Source organism: Artibeus jamaicensis, unplaced genomic scaffold (assembly GCF_021234435.1).
Source record: "Artibeus jamaicensis isolate MK-2021 breed Jamaican fruit bat unplaced genomic scaffold, CSHL_Jam_final contig_1998, whole genome shotgun sequence".
Classification (NCBI taxonomy): domain Eukaryota; kingdom Metazoa; phylum Chordata; class Mammalia; order Chiroptera; family Phyllostomidae; genus Artibeus; species Artibeus jamaicensis.
Window position 1 is genome coordinate 14,357,263 of NW_026521407.1, and position 19,362 is coordinate 14,376,624.

The 19,362-nt window shown below is 48.6% G+C and overlaps 1 protein-coding gene across 2 annotated transcripts in view; it reads right to left on the reverse strand.

The window, feature by feature from the left end:
• Positions 1-19,362, reverse strand: part of MARCHF10 (membrane associated ring-CH-type finger 10) — a 72,889-nt gene that overhangs the window by 6,209 nt on the left and 47,318 nt on the right. For both annotated transcript variants that reach the window (XM_037163716.2, XM_037163717.2), the window contains exons 5-8: positions 17,321-18,725; positions 12,871-13,037; positions 10,533-10,642; positions 2,924-3,037 (exon numbers count right to left, since the gene is read on the reverse strand). In XM_037163716.2, the coding sequence (XP_037019611.2) occupies positions 2,924-3,037; positions 10,533-10,642; positions 12,871-13,037; positions 17,321-18,725 (1,796 nt within the window). The remainder of the gene's footprint in view (positions 1-2,923; positions 3,038-10,532; positions 10,643-12,870; positions 13,038-17,320; positions 18,726-19,362) is intronic.

The window sequence follows — 19,362 nt, forward strand, 5'->3', positions numbered from 1 at the left end:
GAGAATGGTGGCTCCTCACTTCATTTAAACTGCTCCATGTCCCTCCAGATCTGGCTTCCTCTTCTATCAGAACACAGGGCACATTTTGATACTCTTGTTACATGCCTGTTCTCTCTTTAGACTCTTGAGTGCCTTAGAGGCAAGGAATGTCTTAATCATCTTTGTATTCCTGGAATCTAGTTTAGAACCTGGTACATAGTAGGCCCACAGAAAATCTTTAAATAAATAAATATACCTTGAACTTGGGTGTTCCTTTTACCTAGAATGCCTTTCTTTCCACACGTTTGTACTATTGCTTTCTCCAAAATGTAACTCAAGACCCGCTTCCTGGGAGAAGCAGGTTCTGCCTCATTAATATGTTGTTTGAGCATCAGAACGTTATTGAGCACCAGGCTGGGCATTTTCTAGGCACTGGAGCACTGGGGCGGGGGGTGGGGGTGTCAACGAGATAAGGGTTCCGTGCCCAAGTTGTCCATGACACAGCTCACCACTTTACGTGACAGTCATTTAGCCCGTGTGGAATCAGTCAGTGCGCCCGGCATCCATGGTGTCTGGGACGTGGTCGGTGGTCAGTTACAACTCACGGCAGCACCTGGGCTTTGCCTTCAAGTAGCTCATAAGCTCCCCGGAAGACGGAGTTGTTTATGGTACCACTGGAAACCCCAGGGACCCCAGGCAGGAAAGACCTGGTGGTGTCAATGTCACAGCCTCCGGGACTTCACTGGGTCCACCAGTGGGACTTTTCAGTTACTTTCTGGTTTTATAAATATGATGTTTTCTGCTTTTATATATCTTAACTTGACCATAAACTCCTCAAAGAAGGGGACATCAGGGCATCATTTCTGGTAGCCACTCTCCTTGACCCCAACTCAGCACGTGACATGGGCCAGGGCACAAATGAATGAGTGAATGAATGATGGACAGGCATTCATCCCTGGGCACCTTCATGAGGCACAACGGAGAAACCCATCGTGAATGGGTTTTCCGGTGCTGGCAGGTATCGCCTCTGTTTTGCTAAATGTTACCCACAGGCTCTGAATATTTTCTGCAAGAAAATACTGAGACTCAAGTCCAAAAGTGTGAATTTGAGAAAAGCCCTTTGCCTTCCTGCTTCCATCTAGCTCCGCACCGGTTACTGGCAGCGGTGACTGCTTGCAGATTGAGTGGGCGAGAGCTCTTCCGGCGACTCTCAAATTAAATAGGAGCTGCGGTGAGAGAATGGTGCCCCGTCCTTACTGCTTCCTTCTGTCCTGGGTCCCAGCTGGCTCCTGGTGTCCCTGACCCCTTCTCTAGGACAGTTTCACTGGAGGGTTCTTCAGAGCCCGTGCTCTGGAGTCTTGGTTTTCACCCACTGGGCTGTGCTGCTTGTTGGCTTTGCTGTCTAGAGGGCCAGCGTTGCCTGCATTAGCCGGCTGATGTTGCCGCCATCTGTAACCTATATCAGCCCTGGGTGCTTTGAAGTTCAATGTGCAATAAAAAGTTCATTAAAAAGATGTGGAATCATGAAAATGAGGTCACAGAAATGTTAACAAAGGATCATTTCCTGCTTCCTGTCCTACTATTTTTTTCTTTTCCGAATGTATTTCTCTGAGGAATTTATGTCACCATTAAACCTACGGAAGAGTTAAAGGAAGGACAGGCCCAGGTCAGAAAGAGGGTGAGATTCCTGAGGAGATAACTTGGCAAAGACCCAGCCTGTTTTCTTAATTGAGAGCTTAGGGTCTGAAGGAAGAATTGCAGCCAAAAGAAATGTAGGGACAAACGTAGAATCCCTATGACTGATGGGCCGGGCCCAGCCTTTCCGTCTGGGATGACTCCAAAGGGGAAGCAACAGTCTCCAGCCGTGCGAGGTCTGTGGCTATGTAAAGGACACTTGGAATCGCTGAATGCCGACCTCTGGCCACTGACCGCTGTGCCCACAGGTGCCTCTTGGCTACTTGAGGAGGAGGGGGGAGTGGGAGGGGGAGGAGGGAAAGAAAGTGAAGAGAAAGAAAGGGGCAAGGGTGGCAGTGTATCACTAAGACTGCTTCATGGCACCCTTGGTGGCTTATTTGCTGCCAGCCACACTGGCTTGCTTTCCAGCCATGACCTGGCAGGAGCAGAGGTCAAGTTCCCAGCCTCAAGAGATACTCTGGGAACCTGAAACACTAAAAGCGTATCAGCCCCTGGCATGACCTTAAGGTCGGGGAGGGGCCCTGGCCTGCCAGGGCTCTGTCTTGACCCAGCTGCAGAGAAGCATTTAACTAAGAGAGAACTCCCGTCAGGCCGACACGGTGCAGAGGTAGCCCTGACCACCTCCCACACTTTGGGTGACTTGGCTAAGGCCAGGCTGCAGTCAATGGCAGACCTGGGCTCCTCCCTCCAATCACGAAGCCTCCTGGAGCCAGAGCCCTGGTTCTCCTGTTACATGAAGGGCGACCACAGAGGATCACTTCCTTGTCACTTCCCTAATGGCAAATGGTGACGCCATCAGCACCTTCATTTCTTGGCCTGTAATACAGATGCTGGAATAATGTACCCTGGGGTCCAAAGCCAAATAAACAGCTCTCCCATTTTGGGGGGTCCCTGTTGCTCACAGGCCCTCCGTGCTTGGCCTGCCCACGAGCAAACCCAGCCCCAGCAGCCTTGCTGGCCTCCATTTTGGGGGCAAATATTCCTAGAGATGCACTCGCCTATGTGATCATTAATGACCATGTAATTACTACTCATGTTATTAGTATGCAATTATGTGATTATCACTTTTCAGCCAGAGGGCCACTATGCATACACTTAGCAGCCACTATGTCTTAGTCCTAATGATGACAGTCCTATGTCCTACCAAGTGGCCGTGAGGATCTCAACAGATTGCACATACAATAAACCATGCTGCAAGGTTGGTGGGGGGAGGGGGCTGCCGGATGGTCCGGGTCAGAGCCAGACTTACCCGCGCTCTCGCCGCCCGGCTGTAGTTGAGTCTTATGAGTTCTGCAAACCTCTGCTCATAGAGGTGAAGGAGCAGCACCAGGTACAGGCCTGAGTTCATCAGCTCATTTTGCACCTAAATTTGGAAAAGAACGCTCTTAAGTTCATCTATAAGCTATTCATGATTTAAATCATGGCCGAGAGGTGACAAAAAATGGGATAAGAGTGCAAGTCCCAAGGCCAGACTGCCCTTGGGGACCAGAGAACAGAGCAGGAGGGGACAGCCGTCTGGGAATTCTTTACTGCCTGGTGGAGTGCGCCCTGAATGAACCCCACGCTCCAGGCTGTGTGCGGCACGGGGCAAGCCTTCTCCGATGGTCCTTACGGGATGGGGGGGCTTTGGTGGGTGGTTAGGAAGGGTATGAAGGGCCTTTCAGAGGCACTGAGTGCCAGCAGAGACAAGGATGAAGAGAGCAGAGTGTGGTCCAAATTCCCTGCTCACTGGGGTGGCTGGGGTATATGGGGAGGGTGTTTGTTTTGGATTTTTAGAAAGTGTTGGTATGTGCTGGGGAGGTGGGGGGATGGGGCCACACTAGTCAGAAGTGAGGCGTTTGGATGTCATGTATGTAGCTGTGGCCTCTGAGCCCTGGAGGTGCATGTCTGAGGAAGGCAGACCTTCCTGTGGGAGCATTTGGGACATAGGTGCCATGGTGGGTGGGGTGCTTCATTTTCCTAGATCCCTCCTTTGCCCAGAGAAAGGGCCCAGGCCTTAGTTCTTTATGTTTCTCCTCTTACAATTGGACTTGATGGTCCCACCTAAGCTCAGCCCCTCGCCCCTCTCGATCCAGGCTGATCTATTACCCTTTAACCCCCAGAGATCATGTGCCCAGCTGGGTCTCAGGTGGCACCGTGAACCTCAGGGCCTTTGCTCCTGCTCTTCTTCGCCTGGCCCGTCAGTGTGTTTTTGTGCCTCCGACTGGAATGCCCCTCGCCACCTTTCTGCCGAGCTGTGCCCACGACTCCTTTCACCGCAGTCCCCACGTCACCTTTGTGTGGGAGCCTTCCTCACAATCGTCCCAGTCATCCCTTTACTCCGTGACTCCCAGGCATTTGTCGTTATTTTATACACTGCATCTTACACTTGTTAATGGTTTTGCCTTCTCCTGGTGGGCGGGTTGTGTTTTATTTTTCTCAGGACCTGACCGCCTGGCTGACCATAGCTCCTCTGTCTTGAGCAACTCTGGCGGTCTGTGTTGTAAGGCCTCACCCTGTGGATACTTCACTGACCTTCGATAAATTAGTGGCATTAGCGGTGACTCCTCCCCTCTGCCACTTTCATCCCCCATCTGTCCTCCTGCCAAATCCCCAGGGGGCGGGGCCTTGGGAAGGAGCCAGATGGGCTCAGGGAAACCCCAGCCAAGGGCGTGGCCCTTTGCCTCACCCCTGGGAAAGGTCTGAACTGTGAAGGTTTTCCCAGTTTAACTGAAGTTTGGTCTTGACAGTGACCACCTCAGCGCCTTTCCTTCCTCCCGCAGCAGCCAGAGGTGCTCCAAGGGCCATCTCTCTGTTCTCTTTCCATCAAGGGCAGCTCAGGAAGCTGGTGTGGAACACACCTCTCCCAGGACAGAACAGCTGCCAGGAGAGGTGCCCAGGTCCAGCGAGGATCGGTGCCTTTTTTCTTCTGAATTGGGGCCAGCTTCGGGTCTCAGGGACCATTGGCCCCAAGGTCACTGCTCAAGGCCCCTCCACTGCCCTCCACTCATCTTTAAAGGCTTTCCAACTGGCCTTAGCAGTTAGCCTCCTATTTTTAGACCCTAGTCATGTTTTCTACGCTCTTCTGCCCTTGGCCTGGAGCAGGCAGAGAGAAAGTTGTTTGCTTTCACTTTTTTTCTGTTTTAAGTGCCTCCTCCCACCTTCCCCATGAGTGGGTGCGTCCTTGACAGTCTGTCTGGCAAGCCACCTCCTCTGGGAAGCCTTCCTAACCTACCTGTTAGCTCTTCAACACAAGCCCAGCCTTGGTCTGTGTGCTTTTCTCCGAGCGGTGGCGGCGGGAGAGCGGCCACGCCCTCTCCCACACTCTCATCACCAGTAAGCCTTCTGTGCTCAGAGACACTCCGGTGCATAATGGCCAATCAATCAGCCAGAAAATGGCTCGGAACTATCAGGTTTGCCGAAGCATTCAGGGAAATCATTTACTTTTTATGACTCAGTAAGGCCCGGAGACATGCAGATGGGAAAATATCCACTAATGTTTTCTGCAGATAATTTGAAAAGTCACTTCTAGCAGATTGTGTCTCTTCCCTGGCCCGTGGGAGGGAACCTGTCACACGGTGCCATAAATCTCACTGGGCAGGCTCCTCTGTGTGGCCGGTCGCCCAGCTTGGGATGCTCCGTAAAGGGGCTGGGCCGGCCACGCTGAGCAGGCATCGCCTAACCTGTGGGAGTCATCCTTTCTACCTACGCAGGGCTACAAGTGGGAGGGATTGGTTATCAGAGAGAGTTCAGAGCTGAGTGAGGTTTGGGAACCTTATTTATTGGGCCACTCCTGACCCAGCCCTCCCCTGACCAATCGCATTGCACTTTGGTAGCCACAGGCAGTGCAGGGGGTTAGGGGTGGGAGGAGGAGGCGGGGAGACTTGAAAGGGAGAGGCATGCGAAGCAGTGGGCGAGAGCTGGGAAGTGCTCAGCCCTCCTGCCAGATGTTTCTCTTTCTTCTCTCCTGCCCCTCCCCCTTCATTTTGTTAATATTCATTTCGACCAAGAGATTTGCTACCGATGGAAAGTCTCCATTTAATCCACTCCAAGAAGCAGGCAGGCTGGCTGGCTGCACGTTTTATCAAATGTGTTCAAATATCTTCAAATATGTTCAAGAGATGCTCCCAAGCGTGAGGGTGATTAAGGGACTGCATGTGTCCAAGGACATCCGCTGTGGTTGCGATGGCGTGAGGCCAGGCCTGCTCGTCGGAGCAATGACAGCCAGAGCCCCGCTGAGACCCTGCTGCGCCTCCGGGCCCAGATGGCAGAGCCCGCCCCGTCACACCGTGGGCCGGCACCGGCACCGGCACGGCAGCCCAGGGCCGCCGATCGCCAGGACTTGGAGCAAAGAGTTTTAACTGTGCGCAACCAGAGTGACTCTCCATTTGCAAAAGGGGGGCAGTCACCGCTGTTCTGCCGGTTTCCCCAATGCATTATGGGAAAATGAGCTAATACCGGGGGACACGGTATTTCACAAAACAGAAGTGTCCTGCCACAGCCGAGAATGAAGATGGGATTTGGGGCAAGGACCACACGTGCCTTGTTTGCCCCCACGCTTTGAGTGTCCAGTCCGGTGCCACCTCAGTAAATACACATACACATGAAAGAATGAGAAAAAAATGTGTAATTCTGGACCTGACAGTGGCCGCCTCAGCTATGACTTTTGATTCTAGCGGCTTCAACGTTAATGAGCTTAAGAATTACTGAGAGCCTTTTCAAACAGAGTTGCTAGGCACCAGGTCCCCTTGCCCCCAGTTTCCGATTGAGGGGGCCTGGTGTGGGGCTCAAGAACGAGTATTTCTGACAAGTCCCCAGTGATGCCGATGCTGCTGGTCTGGGCACCACCCATGTTTGAGAACCACTGCTAGAAACCAAGGGTCGGGAGTCTGTAGCAAATAAGCTTAATCCGGCCTGCAGTTGGGCCCTGGCTGGCAAGGAGGAAGGGAACGAACACCTCTAGTTGGAGAGAGGACTCTCCGTTTGGCCACAGTTGCCCCCACTCCCTACTGATGACACTTGGAAGATTCTGGTTCTCCTGCACCAAGGTTCTGGTCATGTTCTGTCTGCCCCTTTGGAGGCAGCGACTGTGTTAGTCTTGACACCGTGGTGCCTCCGGCACAGATGGTAGGCACTTGGTAAGTGTTTTAAAAGTTCAGCTTTTGTGTTGGTGTATTTTGCCACACTTTACCAGAAAATTAGTACCTGGACCCATCCTGGACCAATTGAATCACAATCTCTGAGGCTGGTCCCGGGCATCAGCAATTAAATAACAACAACAATAAAAGCATGCAGCTAAATGTTCAATTTAATTAGGGGAGGTATTTGTGTATTTCTGATTTTTATAATTAAGGAAAAGGAAACTTTCTATCTGGGAAAATACATGAGAAAATAAGTTAGTGAGTTAGCTAGTCAGTGAGTTGAGGTCAGGTGAGAGGCAGGCTGAGCTGAAGTAAGTTCCAGGCTTCTTCCGGCCCGACCCTGTCTTTGTCCGTGTCTGCCTTTGGCATTGGCTACCCCATCTCTGGCCGACCCAGAGGAGCCAAGGTGTGGGAGTCAGGGAAGGGCCCGGCCCGCCCATGTGAAGGTGGGCACATCAACTCCACCACCAGGCCGGGAGGCCTCCCCAACGGGGGAGCCAAGCCCAGGTGGTATTACATCTTCTAAATCTCTGTGTTACACAGCAGTTGCGAGAGCCTTGATTCACGGAGGGTTCCTGAACTCGTCCTAGTCATGCTTCCGCAGTGTCTCAAGTTTAACTCAGACGTTTAGCAACCAGGCACTGTTAAGTCCACAGCGGGCGGCTGGAACAGTCAGAACCGCTGTAAGAGTGACCCCTCAAGTGCTTTCTCTTGGCAGACCAGTGCCGCTCATTGGCTCTCGTGACCGTCCTCTCCCACCAGGGTAGGCCTGTCAATCTCGTCCCTACCTGTGACGATAACGAAGGGTATTTTCAAAAGGCTTTGATGACCTGTCAAGTTCTCCCTGAATCTAATGTCAACTCTTTCCTGCAACCAAGGGGCGGACTTACAGTGCTGGACATTTTCCATTTTCCTCACCAGGTCCACGTTCCACCCTGGTCTGTGGCATTGAGGCAGGTCTCCACGTGCTGCCTTGTCCTCTGGCTTCCCCTTGGGTGTGGCCCGAGGGTGAACAGGGCAGAGCAGGTGGTGGGAGGAGAGAGAGGCTGGGCTAATCATTCTCCTTGTTTGCTCTCTGCTGGGCTGTGGCGTGGCAGTGGCTGTTCCCCTCTACTGAAGGTCACAGGCTGTGAGTCGACTCTATCCTGTGAACACAGCTGCCCTGATCCTGGTAACTGCTCCTTGTCACTTCAGGCCTAGGGGTGGTCACTTTGGCAGGCTCAGATGCTTGGTCACTTCTTGTTGATTTCTTCCACTGCCCACATTTTGCCCCTCAGCTCTCGTCACTCACCCCTTGTGAATGGGCATCGTCTCTTTCTTGCCCAGCTCCTGGCTGACACAGTTACTTCCACGGTTCTTTGTAGAATGTGCGTGGAGCCGGCATCTCAGCTGGTAGGAAGCAGTGAGGCCACGGATGTGGGTATGGCCCCGTATCCGGTTGTCTTGACTTAGGGACGGGCTCTAGTCCGGTCCTGCTGCACTTAGCTTTCTCCCTGGAGTGCCAAAGGTGCTGGGCATCTCTGCGGCTGTCAGGCGGCAGTTAGCGGTTACAGAGAGGCTGGCCCTGCACAGGCGTTGTGTGAGGTTACATCCTGGGGTCTTACCCCACATCCAACCCTTTAAGGCGGGAATTGTCACTTCCCACTCACTAGAAGTGAGAGGACTGAGACCAGTTTCCCCAAGGTCACACCACAACTTTTGGGAAGGCAATAGGACTTTGGTTCCCATCTTGGTCAAAGCTGTTGTGTTTTTCAGGGGGATGGGCTGCCTCTGGCTTCCTGAGTGCAAACATTTTCGTGTAACCGGAAACCTTTGCTGTCAGCGAGTGGATGCTACAGACACCACTGGAAACCAGCAGAGTGCGGTGGCAGGGAGGGAGCTTGGCAGAGGGAGGCCACGTGGAAATGCTCGGACCGGGTGGCGTTTTCACTGGACGAGGCACCGCCCCCCCCCCCCCCCCCCGGGCTGCCCCGTGTCTGTGATGTCTGCAGACCATCCTGGCAGTCCTCCGGGTCACCCAGCCTCCTCTGGACGCGTCGTCAGGAAGGCCGACAGACTCCGTTCCCTGGACTAATCCGTTCTTCGAGATGAGCACATGGAAGCTGGTCCGCACCCGGCGGGCACCCTGACCTCTGGCACTTGCAGGGCCTGGTTTCCTTCAATGTTTTGACTCCAGCCTCCTCAGGGTCCAAGAATGTGAGTGGCTTCTGTTTCTCATCTCAGATCTCAGTGGCGGGTGCGGGGGGTTATGACTGAATGATTCAAGACCCTGGAAATGTACGGACGGACGCAAAATCCTGAGTTTATTTCTCAGGAAATTCTTTCTTTTTTCCCTCCCTTCCTCCCTCCCTTCCTCTTCCTGATGCCCATTCTCTGCAGTGTGGCTTTATGTCCATTGTATCAAACTTATTAGTTGCACTGTTCAAATTCCTATTCTTAGTGATATTTCGCTCTTTTGTGCAGTGGTCTTAGGATTTTAAAGAGAGAACTACAGAATTACACAGACTCACATGCACCACTCTGACTTAGCTGGGCTACTTCCAAAAAAGGTCTGGATAGAGGCCGATGGTCGACAGCCAGAGTGACTGCTCTGAAGGGTGACATTTTAGTTGTTAACAATGATTTTAGAGCTTTAAAACGATGTGCTTTACACATCGCTGTGATTATTAATCTCTCTTTTCTAATCATAGTGCAGGGGAGGTCAGTGTTAAATTATAATAGTAATGTGGGCTGTTTTCGTTTGATAAATATTTATTGATGCTTATTACGTGCAAAGCCCCTCTAGATCTGCACCAGCCAACTGAAACACAGTGTGAGCCACAGATGGAAGCCATACATGTAATTTGAAAATTTCAAGTAGCCACATTAAAGAAGTAAAAAAAAAAACCAAACCGGTAAAATTAATTTTAACAATATATCTTATTTAACCCCAATATACCCCAAACGTTATCATTTCAACATATATTCATATAAATGTATTGGTGATATTTTACACTCTTTTTTCCCGAGCCTGAAGTTTGGTGTATAGTTAACGCATCTCAATTGTAAGTAGCCGCTGGTGCCTTAGCCACATGTGGCTGCGGCTTCCATATCGTGCAGCGCAGCTCTAAATAGAAGCTGTTTGCCTGAGAACTGGGTAATTAACTGTTATCCTGGGCAGAAATCACCTTCCTTCCTAAGGTTAACTAACTCCTTCACTGTATTAGAATTGCAATCCGAATGCCCCGGAAGGGTTAATTCACTAGGTGTTAAAAAGTACACAGTAGGTGCTTGCTACATGTTTATTACCCTTGAGTTAAGCCCTATTGGTGCAGAGTTATATGACTGATATATATCTATATCTATATCCATATACACAGAGAGAGGACCATTTCCTTTAAGACCCTCATCTTTTTATTTTCCTGGCCTTTTGCTGTTAAACTTAAATTACTTTGGCAGATTTGGGTTCGGAGCTTGCCTGACTTTTCTTGTTTCTGTGTGTCTAGTCAGCTCCTGCAGCTTCCTTTGTCCCTGACAGCAGCGGGATCTCAAGTCAGGGTGATCAAGACTTTCCAAGTCTCCAATGGTCCAATTTATTGCAGTAACAGCCCTCCTCAGAGAAGTGAGCTAAATGAACTCCCTGCTTCACACCACGCTCAGGCCTTTTGTGTTCCGTGTACTGGGGAGAGAGTTCCTGCTCACCTTGCCCCTCTCACCGAATTAGCCTGCGGAGGCAGAGCGGGTGTGCGTGTCTCTTACCCGGGATCGCTGGTGCTTCCGGTAGAAGTCGGTCAGGTTAAAATCATCCAGGTCGACCCTGAGGCCTTGCTTACACATCTCACAGGTCTTCACGGCGCCCAGATCTGCTCCTTAAATTAAAGAATTCTTTGTTACATATGACCCTGGGCCTTTCTTTGTTGACACTTTGGGTCTTTTGGTGTTGATATTTTGAGAGCCAACTTGTGTGTGTTATGAATTCAGAGTCTCAGTGACCTTTTTAATGTCAGCCATCTTCTGTAGAAAACAACCTTGAATCTGAGATTGGAAAAATTTCCTTTGTCATCAGTTTCATTATTATACAAGCTCCATATAAGTGCAAGTCCCATGGTTTTTAAATAACAGGTCTTGTTTTCAGTTTCCATATAAACACACTGGTTCATAAAATCGGATTTACTCCACAGAGGGTGAGAGCCTGTAACACAGGTGTTGGCAAAAAGAGTAAATATTGGGCCTGTATTTTTGCTGGTTATTTTTTCCTTGCAGACCTAACATAGGTCCAAGGAAATAAATGAGTGAGTACCAAATGGACAGCAGAAGCTATCCTCAATCTGTGGCTAAAACTCTGCTTTTACTCCCACACAGGCGACTTCCCACCTGAGAAAAGGAGGGAGCCACGGGCCACGTGTGGGAACTAGCACAGCAGTACGTGGGGCCAGCGCTTGGCCCTGGCTCAGCCACATTTGGGACAGAAACATGAGGAGGCTTCCCTTTTTGCATTTGTTGTTGTTTCTAGAAATCGTGCTCTCTAGTTAGCATTTTTGCTCCTTTTGCCTACTCGCAGTGCACAAGTGGAAGAGGCAGACCTGTGGCTGTTCTGTCTAGGCAAACGTTCTGCCATGCGTCTTCCCCCCCAGTGTGGTGGCGGCACTTTGGCTAATGACGTGCCAGCATTCGTTTTGTGCATTAGAGAATGCAGGACGAATTAGTTATCTGCCCTTGGGTGGTAAAGGTGGGGTTTGTGCCATTCTAGAGCTTGTCCCCACGGGGAATATAGAGAAATAGTAATAGAGAATTTCAAAGGACAGAGATGAACAGTAATCCCTTATCTGCATTTTGTCCCCCCCCCTTTTTTTAAAGCATCAATCTGTGATGCTGTAGGCTTCTGATGTCCTGTGTCTCTTACAGTCTAATCCCGCTCAACAGTCCCTCCCAGAATCGGCATTTACAAGCATTGAGTGGGACCTTCACTGTCTATTTCATGAGCAATTTTTTTCTGTGCCAGGTATTTAATTGGCCTAAATTTCTGGTAGGAGAAAACACTTCATGGCAGAGTCATTAGCAGCTGAAACCTGCTTGTTTCTTTGCTCCCTGAAGGACCGAGGCCTCTGCCTACTCTGTGGAGACACATCCGAGCAGTGTGGGCAGTGGTTTTCGATTGCGCATGTGTGATCATCCCACATGTTCATTTCTGTGATTAAATCGCTTTCTGTTCTTGTTGAGGGGGCACAGCCCTACCCCATGGGGACAGGAGACCTCTTAGGTCTCTAAGGCTGTCTGGAAGGACAGTCACCAAGGAAGAGAAAGTGGAAGGGGAGAGAAGTAGGATCTGGCTAGGGGCTTAAAAGTTTTGGACAGGTGTGTCTGAAAAGACACGGAAGCTATTTTCTAACTGAGTTAATCTTTGTATTGGTTTTCTATGTCTTTTTGTGCAAGTGGCTCTAATTCCTGAAACCATGTTTTAAGGAAACCTCCCGTTCTCTGCCAAGAAAACTACAGCTAACCTACTGATGTGGCTGTATCTCGATTATAACCTCCCCAGGGACTTGGGGCTTCATACCCAGTTCTAAGATCTGCTAAAGACAGAGTTGACAAAACCAGCACATGGAAATCACTTTGTCTAATACGGTTCTAGAAAATTCGACCAGTACTTTTTCTACCCTTACTGCAAAAAGCCAGCTTTGATCAATTTCTTCAGTGACCGCTCCCTCCCCACATCAATAAAAGGAACAGAACTGTTTTGGCCAGGTGTCTGCTAGCTGGCTTGGTGGCCGTGTGCTTGCTGAGGTTCCACTGCTGACCTCCTGGGAGGCACTCTTAGCAACTCTGCTTAGGCCTCAGGCAGGGGTCAAGTTCCGTAGCATATAGTGCAGGATTCTTCTGTCAGACTTGAACAGAGTCATTGCCTTCCCATGACTTAAAGGCAGCACTTAGTCCCACTGCTGCCATCGGGGCTGTGAGCAGCAGTACTGGCTTCCCTCCGCTCCCGCTCGGTGGAGGTGAGGGAGCTGCTTTCACAGCTCTGAGGCCCACACGGTCGTGCCTCCTGTTAACTCCATGTCCTCGCACGTTTGCCACTCGCTCTTCCTTCCCCACCTACCTGATGTTATTTTCACTTTCAGCCACTTTTTCAGGCACTCGTGATGAACAAATTGCAGGCTTCCCACGCAGCCGCAAGGCTCCAGGAGGGGGTTGGTTGGGGAACCCCCCGTCATCTGGCAAATGCGACACAAGTCTCCCTCCTCCTCCGAGTCCTCCTCCAAGAGACTAAATGGAAAACAAGCCCTCATGACCAGGAGTCCACATGTTTGCAGATCCCACAAATATCAGTTCCCAGGGCGTGGACGGGGGGAAGGGAGAGGGAGCATCCCCCCACTCCTGGCCACGGGGCTCCAGGTCCCCACTGCCCCCTCTGATCCTGCTGAAGATTCTTATGTCAGGCACCCCTGCAGGAACAGATACAGGTGAACTGACCAGGAGAGCCAGCACGCTGCCATACGTCTGGAGGTGTGGGGCAGGGCTGCTGAGGGGAACTGCGGAGAAGGCGGGGAGCCCCTCTTCCTGCCATGGCCACTGTGAGGGAGCTGGCTGTGTGGTTGTTGGTAAGGGCATGAGATCGGTGGTCAGGGGGCCTGGGTTTGAGGCTTGCCTCTACCGCTTGTGAGTTTGGTGACTTTGGACATGGGACTTAAGATTCCCATTTATCTGCTTTATTGTTGGTAAAGCCAGGATGATAATGATATGCCCACTGTCTATGTCATGGGTCATAGGCAGACTGGGCACAAGGATGATGGTGAACCTGTTCTGCAAACTGTAAAGTGCATGCAGTGTCTCGCAAAGTATTTGCACAGTGGGGCCACTCAATAGATGTTTGGTAGGATGAATGATAAGCCAATAAACCTGGACACGAGCTCACCGATAACATGACACGTGCCAACAATTTTTGCCAGTGTTCCAGAACTGGATGGAGATGGGGTGAGTGAAAATGTAAGCAAATATATTTGTGCCTAATTAATGGGGAATGAAGAATAGCTAGTTGATGCTCATGTAGGGAAGTCTTTGAGGAGCTGGAGGCTATTTTTTGTTGTTGTTCTTTAGAATTTTCATGGGCCTGGGGACTGTCTGATTGAGGAAACTACTAGAGACTAAAATCAAAGGGGAGGGAGAAATGGACAGAGCTCTATATTCCTCTGGATGTAGAAGTATATGCTCAGTTTCTTAAGAGACCTTCCCTAGGAAGGGGAAGTTCAATGACAAAGAACAGAATTAGAGTTTTCATTATGGATGCAAAGGAAAGGAGAGATATACCATGTTTATAAAAAAAAAAAGACTCAGTATGTCCAAGATGTTATGTCTCCCCAGAATAATCTACAGATTCAGTGTATTTCCAGTGAAGAACCTACAGGCTGATTCTTAAACGTAGTCAAGGGCCTTTAAAGAACAAAGCAAAGAGGGAGGCTGTGTACCATCAGTTATCAAAACTTAAAAGGCTGCAGACATCAAGACAATGTGGTATTGGGTGGGGGAAAAACAAAAAAGGACCAACAGGACAGAACAGGGAGCCCTGAAACAGTCACGCACTTACACGCACGCACCTGGGCAGAGGCAGTCTGTCGGTCAGCTGGGACAGACTCTGGGACAGCTGGTATTCGTGACATGTCCCTCTCACCACATATGACACGTCACTTCACAGTGAAGTCCCAAATTCTTTTCATGGTAAGTCCCAAGTGTGCAAAGTAAAACTGTAGCAATTTTAGAAGAAAATAGGAAGTATAATGACCCCACGTTTGGGAAGGATTTCTCATCAAGACAACAGGATACAAAAGAAGATGGATTCACTTGATTACACTCTAAGACTTTATTTTCATTAAAAGACATCAAGACAGAGAAAAGACAAACTACAAATTGCAAAAAGATACTTCTAAGATGTATCTGCCAAAAGATTAAAATAGTAATAAGCAGAATATATAAAGAACTTCTAAGATAAAAGAAATGTATTCCAAAAGAAAAATGGACAAGACATAAATATTCATTTACATAAGAGGAAATACAAATGGTCATTTAACATTCCTAAGAATATAAAATGCCTAACATCATCAACAGTCATGAAAATGTAAATTGAAGCTACAATATCATTTTAATCCCATTAAACTGGCAAAAATTTGAAAAGCCAATCAATGCAAGTGCTGGCAAGGACGGACAATAGCGTACATTACTGGTGAGACAGTAAATTGATATTATTTAGTACGGTGGAAGGTGCATTACAAGCCAGCCCAACAGTGCCACTCCTAGAAAAATAATGCCTCAGAGGACTCTTCATGTGTGCCAGGAGATGTTTATAAGAATGTTCATACAGAGCTGTTTGCAGAAAACAGCAAAGAACCCAAGCGTCTCAAGAATGGCTGGATTGCGGTTTATTCATATAATGGAATACTCTGTAACGGAGAAAATGAAAGATTTAAAGCCAAACATGTCAACAAGGACACATCTCACTAGTGATGTAAGGGGATCAAGTAAGTCATAGAAGGATAGATGTCACATTTCACAGAACAGATATTAAAAAATAGTGACATTTCTACAAATTCAAAATTATGCACATATTTAGGAGTACATATATTCATGTGGTAAAACAATAAGGCAAAAAAATTAACTTCCAATAACAACAAAATAAAAAGCCAAGAATGATAAGTGCAATGCCTGAACGGTTTCCTGGGAAGGGGGGGAGGGGCGGAGGGAGGGAGGGAGGGAGGTGCGGAAGGGCGGGTGAGGGCTCCCAGCTCCAGCCGTGTTCTGTTAGCTGCAAGGTGGATATGAGTGTCTGGGTTTGATTTTGTTTCTAATTTTATGGAAGGTACACGTGTTATATACTTATTTGTCTGTATTAAAGTAACTAACCAAGGGGAAAATTTTAAAGAGCGTTAAGTGGCATTGAGAAATGGGCTTGAAATATTAAAGTAAGACATATTATAAAATATGAACCAATGTTTACTCATAATTGCATCTATATACAAAGATAGACTGGAAACAGTTTTAACAGTGCTTATCTCTGGATTATAGGGTTACAGGTAATTTTTCTTTTAGGTTTATATTTTTAAATATTTCCTGTAATGGATCTTTTTGAAATGAGAAAAGCATAAGATTTATTACATACAGAAAATAAAGAGTGTTTGATAGGCAAAGTACACAAATAATAGCTGTTTAATGTACTACTGTCCCTAGAAGCAGGTGCGTTTTCAAAAGGAATTATTTTTAGCCCAGAGGCGTCACTTGGGGCAGTGAAGTTCAGACTTCGGACAAGTGGGCGTGAAGCTGCATTTTAGGGTGGGGGAGGCTGGGTGGGCGTGAGGCCTTTTGGCGCTCATCCATGGGCCGGCCTTCTAGTAGCTTGTTCAATGTGGAAAAGAAAATGTGCCACTAGCTAGAAACTTGCTTCACTCCTGCAGTTGGACAAAAGACACATAGGAGTACGTATGCATCATATGTTCTATTTTTTCCTTCTTCTTTTGCATGTCTAATTCGTTCTGTGGAACCTTCCCACTTATGAGTAAGTATCGGTAGGATAATTAATGGTCCAAATGAGCCACACATACAGGGCTGGAATTCGAAGACTCAATTTCTGGATCTGTGAGCCAAGATAAAGGCATGGTGACACCGACCATAAGTGAAATGGTAGCATCCTGACATGGTGCTTACTGAGAGCTTTAAACATTTTAGATCTGATAGTGGTAAGATATCCCAATATCGGCTCACAAGAAAGGAATAATCAAAGAAAAGGGTCATTAAGAACAGATCTGTCTCTCATGCATGAGAAAGAGCATCTAAAGTAGAAGCAGTGGCCACCCCAGAGCAGCCCTTCAGAGAACTGGGTAACTATGGTAACCATTGGGGACCAGCCTTTTACTTTGGAAGATTCAAATTCTACAAGTGTTGGGTGGATTTGTGCAAAGTCCCATGAGGGAGAACTGGTGAACTTCAAGTGCTGAAAGGCTCCTTCTTTGGGGGAGACAGCAACCTTTTTGTAAAAAGTCTTGGTTCCTAATTGCCAGCAAGAAATGCTAGCCCTGTGAAGCAGTCAGAAACCCTTATGTCTAGCAAACTTGTCTTTCTTGAAGTTACAGTATTCAAGGGACAAAACACTTTGGGACTACTGAAGAAACTGAACTGGAACGCCAAGCTTTTCTTTATAGATGCATATATTTTAAAAGCAACAAAATAGACAACACTCTCCATATAAGTAGTCATTATAAGGTCAAGGAAGGGCCTACCTAATATTTAAAATTCCCTCTAATATCCCTGGCTGGTGTGGCTCTGTGGATTGAGCGCTGGCCTGCGAACCGAAAAGCCACAGGTTCAATTCCCAGTCAGGGCACGTGCCTGGGTTGCAGGCCGATATTTCTCCCCCTCTCTTTCTCCCTCCCTTCCACTCTCTAAAAATAAATAAATAAAATATTAAAAATAAAATTCCCTCTAATAAAAACACTGCTTATTTCAGCGTTGAAAAAATAAAATAAAAATATATGTATTTACATATAATCGGAAAAATTTCTCACCTTTCTTGAAATTTCTTGAGTTTTTCGGGGTCAGCCTTTATTTCAGTGGCTGCCTTTTCATCTGTGAGACCAGAGACTGCTGTTCCGTTCCCACCGCCATTCCGATTTGGTAACTCAGATGCCGCAAACAGAGCGAGAGGTATGTTTTCTTGCAGGGACCCACGCACATGCAGCTGGCCTTGTAAGCTCATCCTTGATGCAGAGGAGCTGGAAGTCTCCCACAACAAGCTCCTCTGAGGATTTAGTAAGAGATCTTCTGTGTACAACGGAGCCCCCTGAGATTGGCTTGTGGAAGCACTAGCTTCTGCTCCCCTGACATCGAATTCACGTGCACTGTTTGCTGGAAAGTAACTGTGGTTTTCAGGGCTGGCAAATGGATTCCTGTTTCTTATGGGGGATAGCGGTCGACGAGCAGTAAGCCTTGAGGTTCCCTCTGAGTGAGAACTGTGAACTAAAGTGGATGTCACCGCCAAGTCTGCTGGAATGTCATCTGTCAGCGCAGGATGCGTTAATGATCCAGGAGTGTTATAAGATGAATTCATTGGTGATCTTGGTCTGCCATAAAGAAAGTAATCAAGAGGAGTACTCGAATCATTCAAATAGGTTTGCCATTCTCTCTCGTAAGCGTGGGCGCCAGGCCTGTCTTCCCCAGAGGTGCGATCACTAAATGCAGCTCCAGCACTGAGACCATCTGTTAGATTAGGGTCCAGTCTGGTGTCCCGGGAACGAAAGGTCTTGTCCTCGTTTTCACTGTCGCCACTGTCACTCTCTGTCGCAGACCCTCCATTAGGCAGCCTCGGGTCTTGGGACATCCTTTGCCCGACAGGAGCCTGCTCTCTCACTGGCTCCATTACATTGCTTATCCTTACTGAGCCATGATCGGACTTACTTTTTCTTAGAGAATTAGCCCTGCAATTTTCAGGACTTTCTTCAAAGTTTTTATTTTTGGCCAGAGGAGCTGATGTGCCGAGAAACTGACTTCTCTTACGATGGGAAGGAGAATGGGGCGCACACATACTGGCCAACAAACGTTCTTCCTCCACGTGGGTTTCCTCCTCAGTGTCATCGCTCTCTCCTCCACAGCTCGACGACAAAACGGAATAAAAATCTTCATCTCTGAACCTAAACGGCGCCCATCTAGACTCTCCTATGGTGGTGGTGAAGGGTGGTGGCCCCGAGGACTCGCTCGACACCTGAGGCCTGTTCATTCCTGGGAAGGCCTGGGATGGGGCCGGCTGTGGCTCCTTCTGGGGAAGAGCACGCAGGTCCTCTTTTCTGGCTCTCTCAGAGGTGTTCTTGGTCATGGTCATTGGCTGTGAGGGTGGGACTAAGTTCTTTCTCTCTTGCATTGGCCTCTTCGGCTTAGCGTTGCTTGTCCACATTGCACCTTGTCGTTGAACTGGATCTGCATTGAGAAAAGACACGTTTACTATTCTACTATAGGCGCTCACAGATGAAAGACCTCTGACACCAAGGGTGAGAGCCCCTTAATGCAGCAAACAAGACTTAGGAAAATACATGGGGTCAGAATGGCTGCGGGGGCACAAGACTTCTGGCCACCAGCCTGGCCTCATTTTCCTGCTTCAGAGCTCTCCTTTGCATGTTGGTGGGGCTTAGGCTCCCGTCCGGGGAAACGGGCTGACCTTGAGGCTGCTGATCCTTTCTGCAGAAGCTTCAGGCAGACTGTCCAGTCCCAGGTCAGTCAGGGCTGCTGGTGGGTAAATCTCTCATGTGGTGGCTCTTGTTGGAGCATTTGATGGAGAGGAAAGCCAGCCTGAGTCCAGAAATGACTTCTGCAAAGCCCCCCAGTGCTTCGTCACCCAAATTCACTTAGCGTGCAACCCTCCTGCTTCACACACAGCTTTACAAAAATCTTAAGAAAACTATAGTTGGCCTTGAGAGATCAGGAGGAAGACTAGAAGCTGGTGCCCAATTAAACAGATGATCTGTGATTACATTTACTACTTAGTGCAAATAAAAATCATGAGGCTCTCATGACATCATTATGTCCTCTTTGTCACTAGCCCCGAGCAAATTTTTGT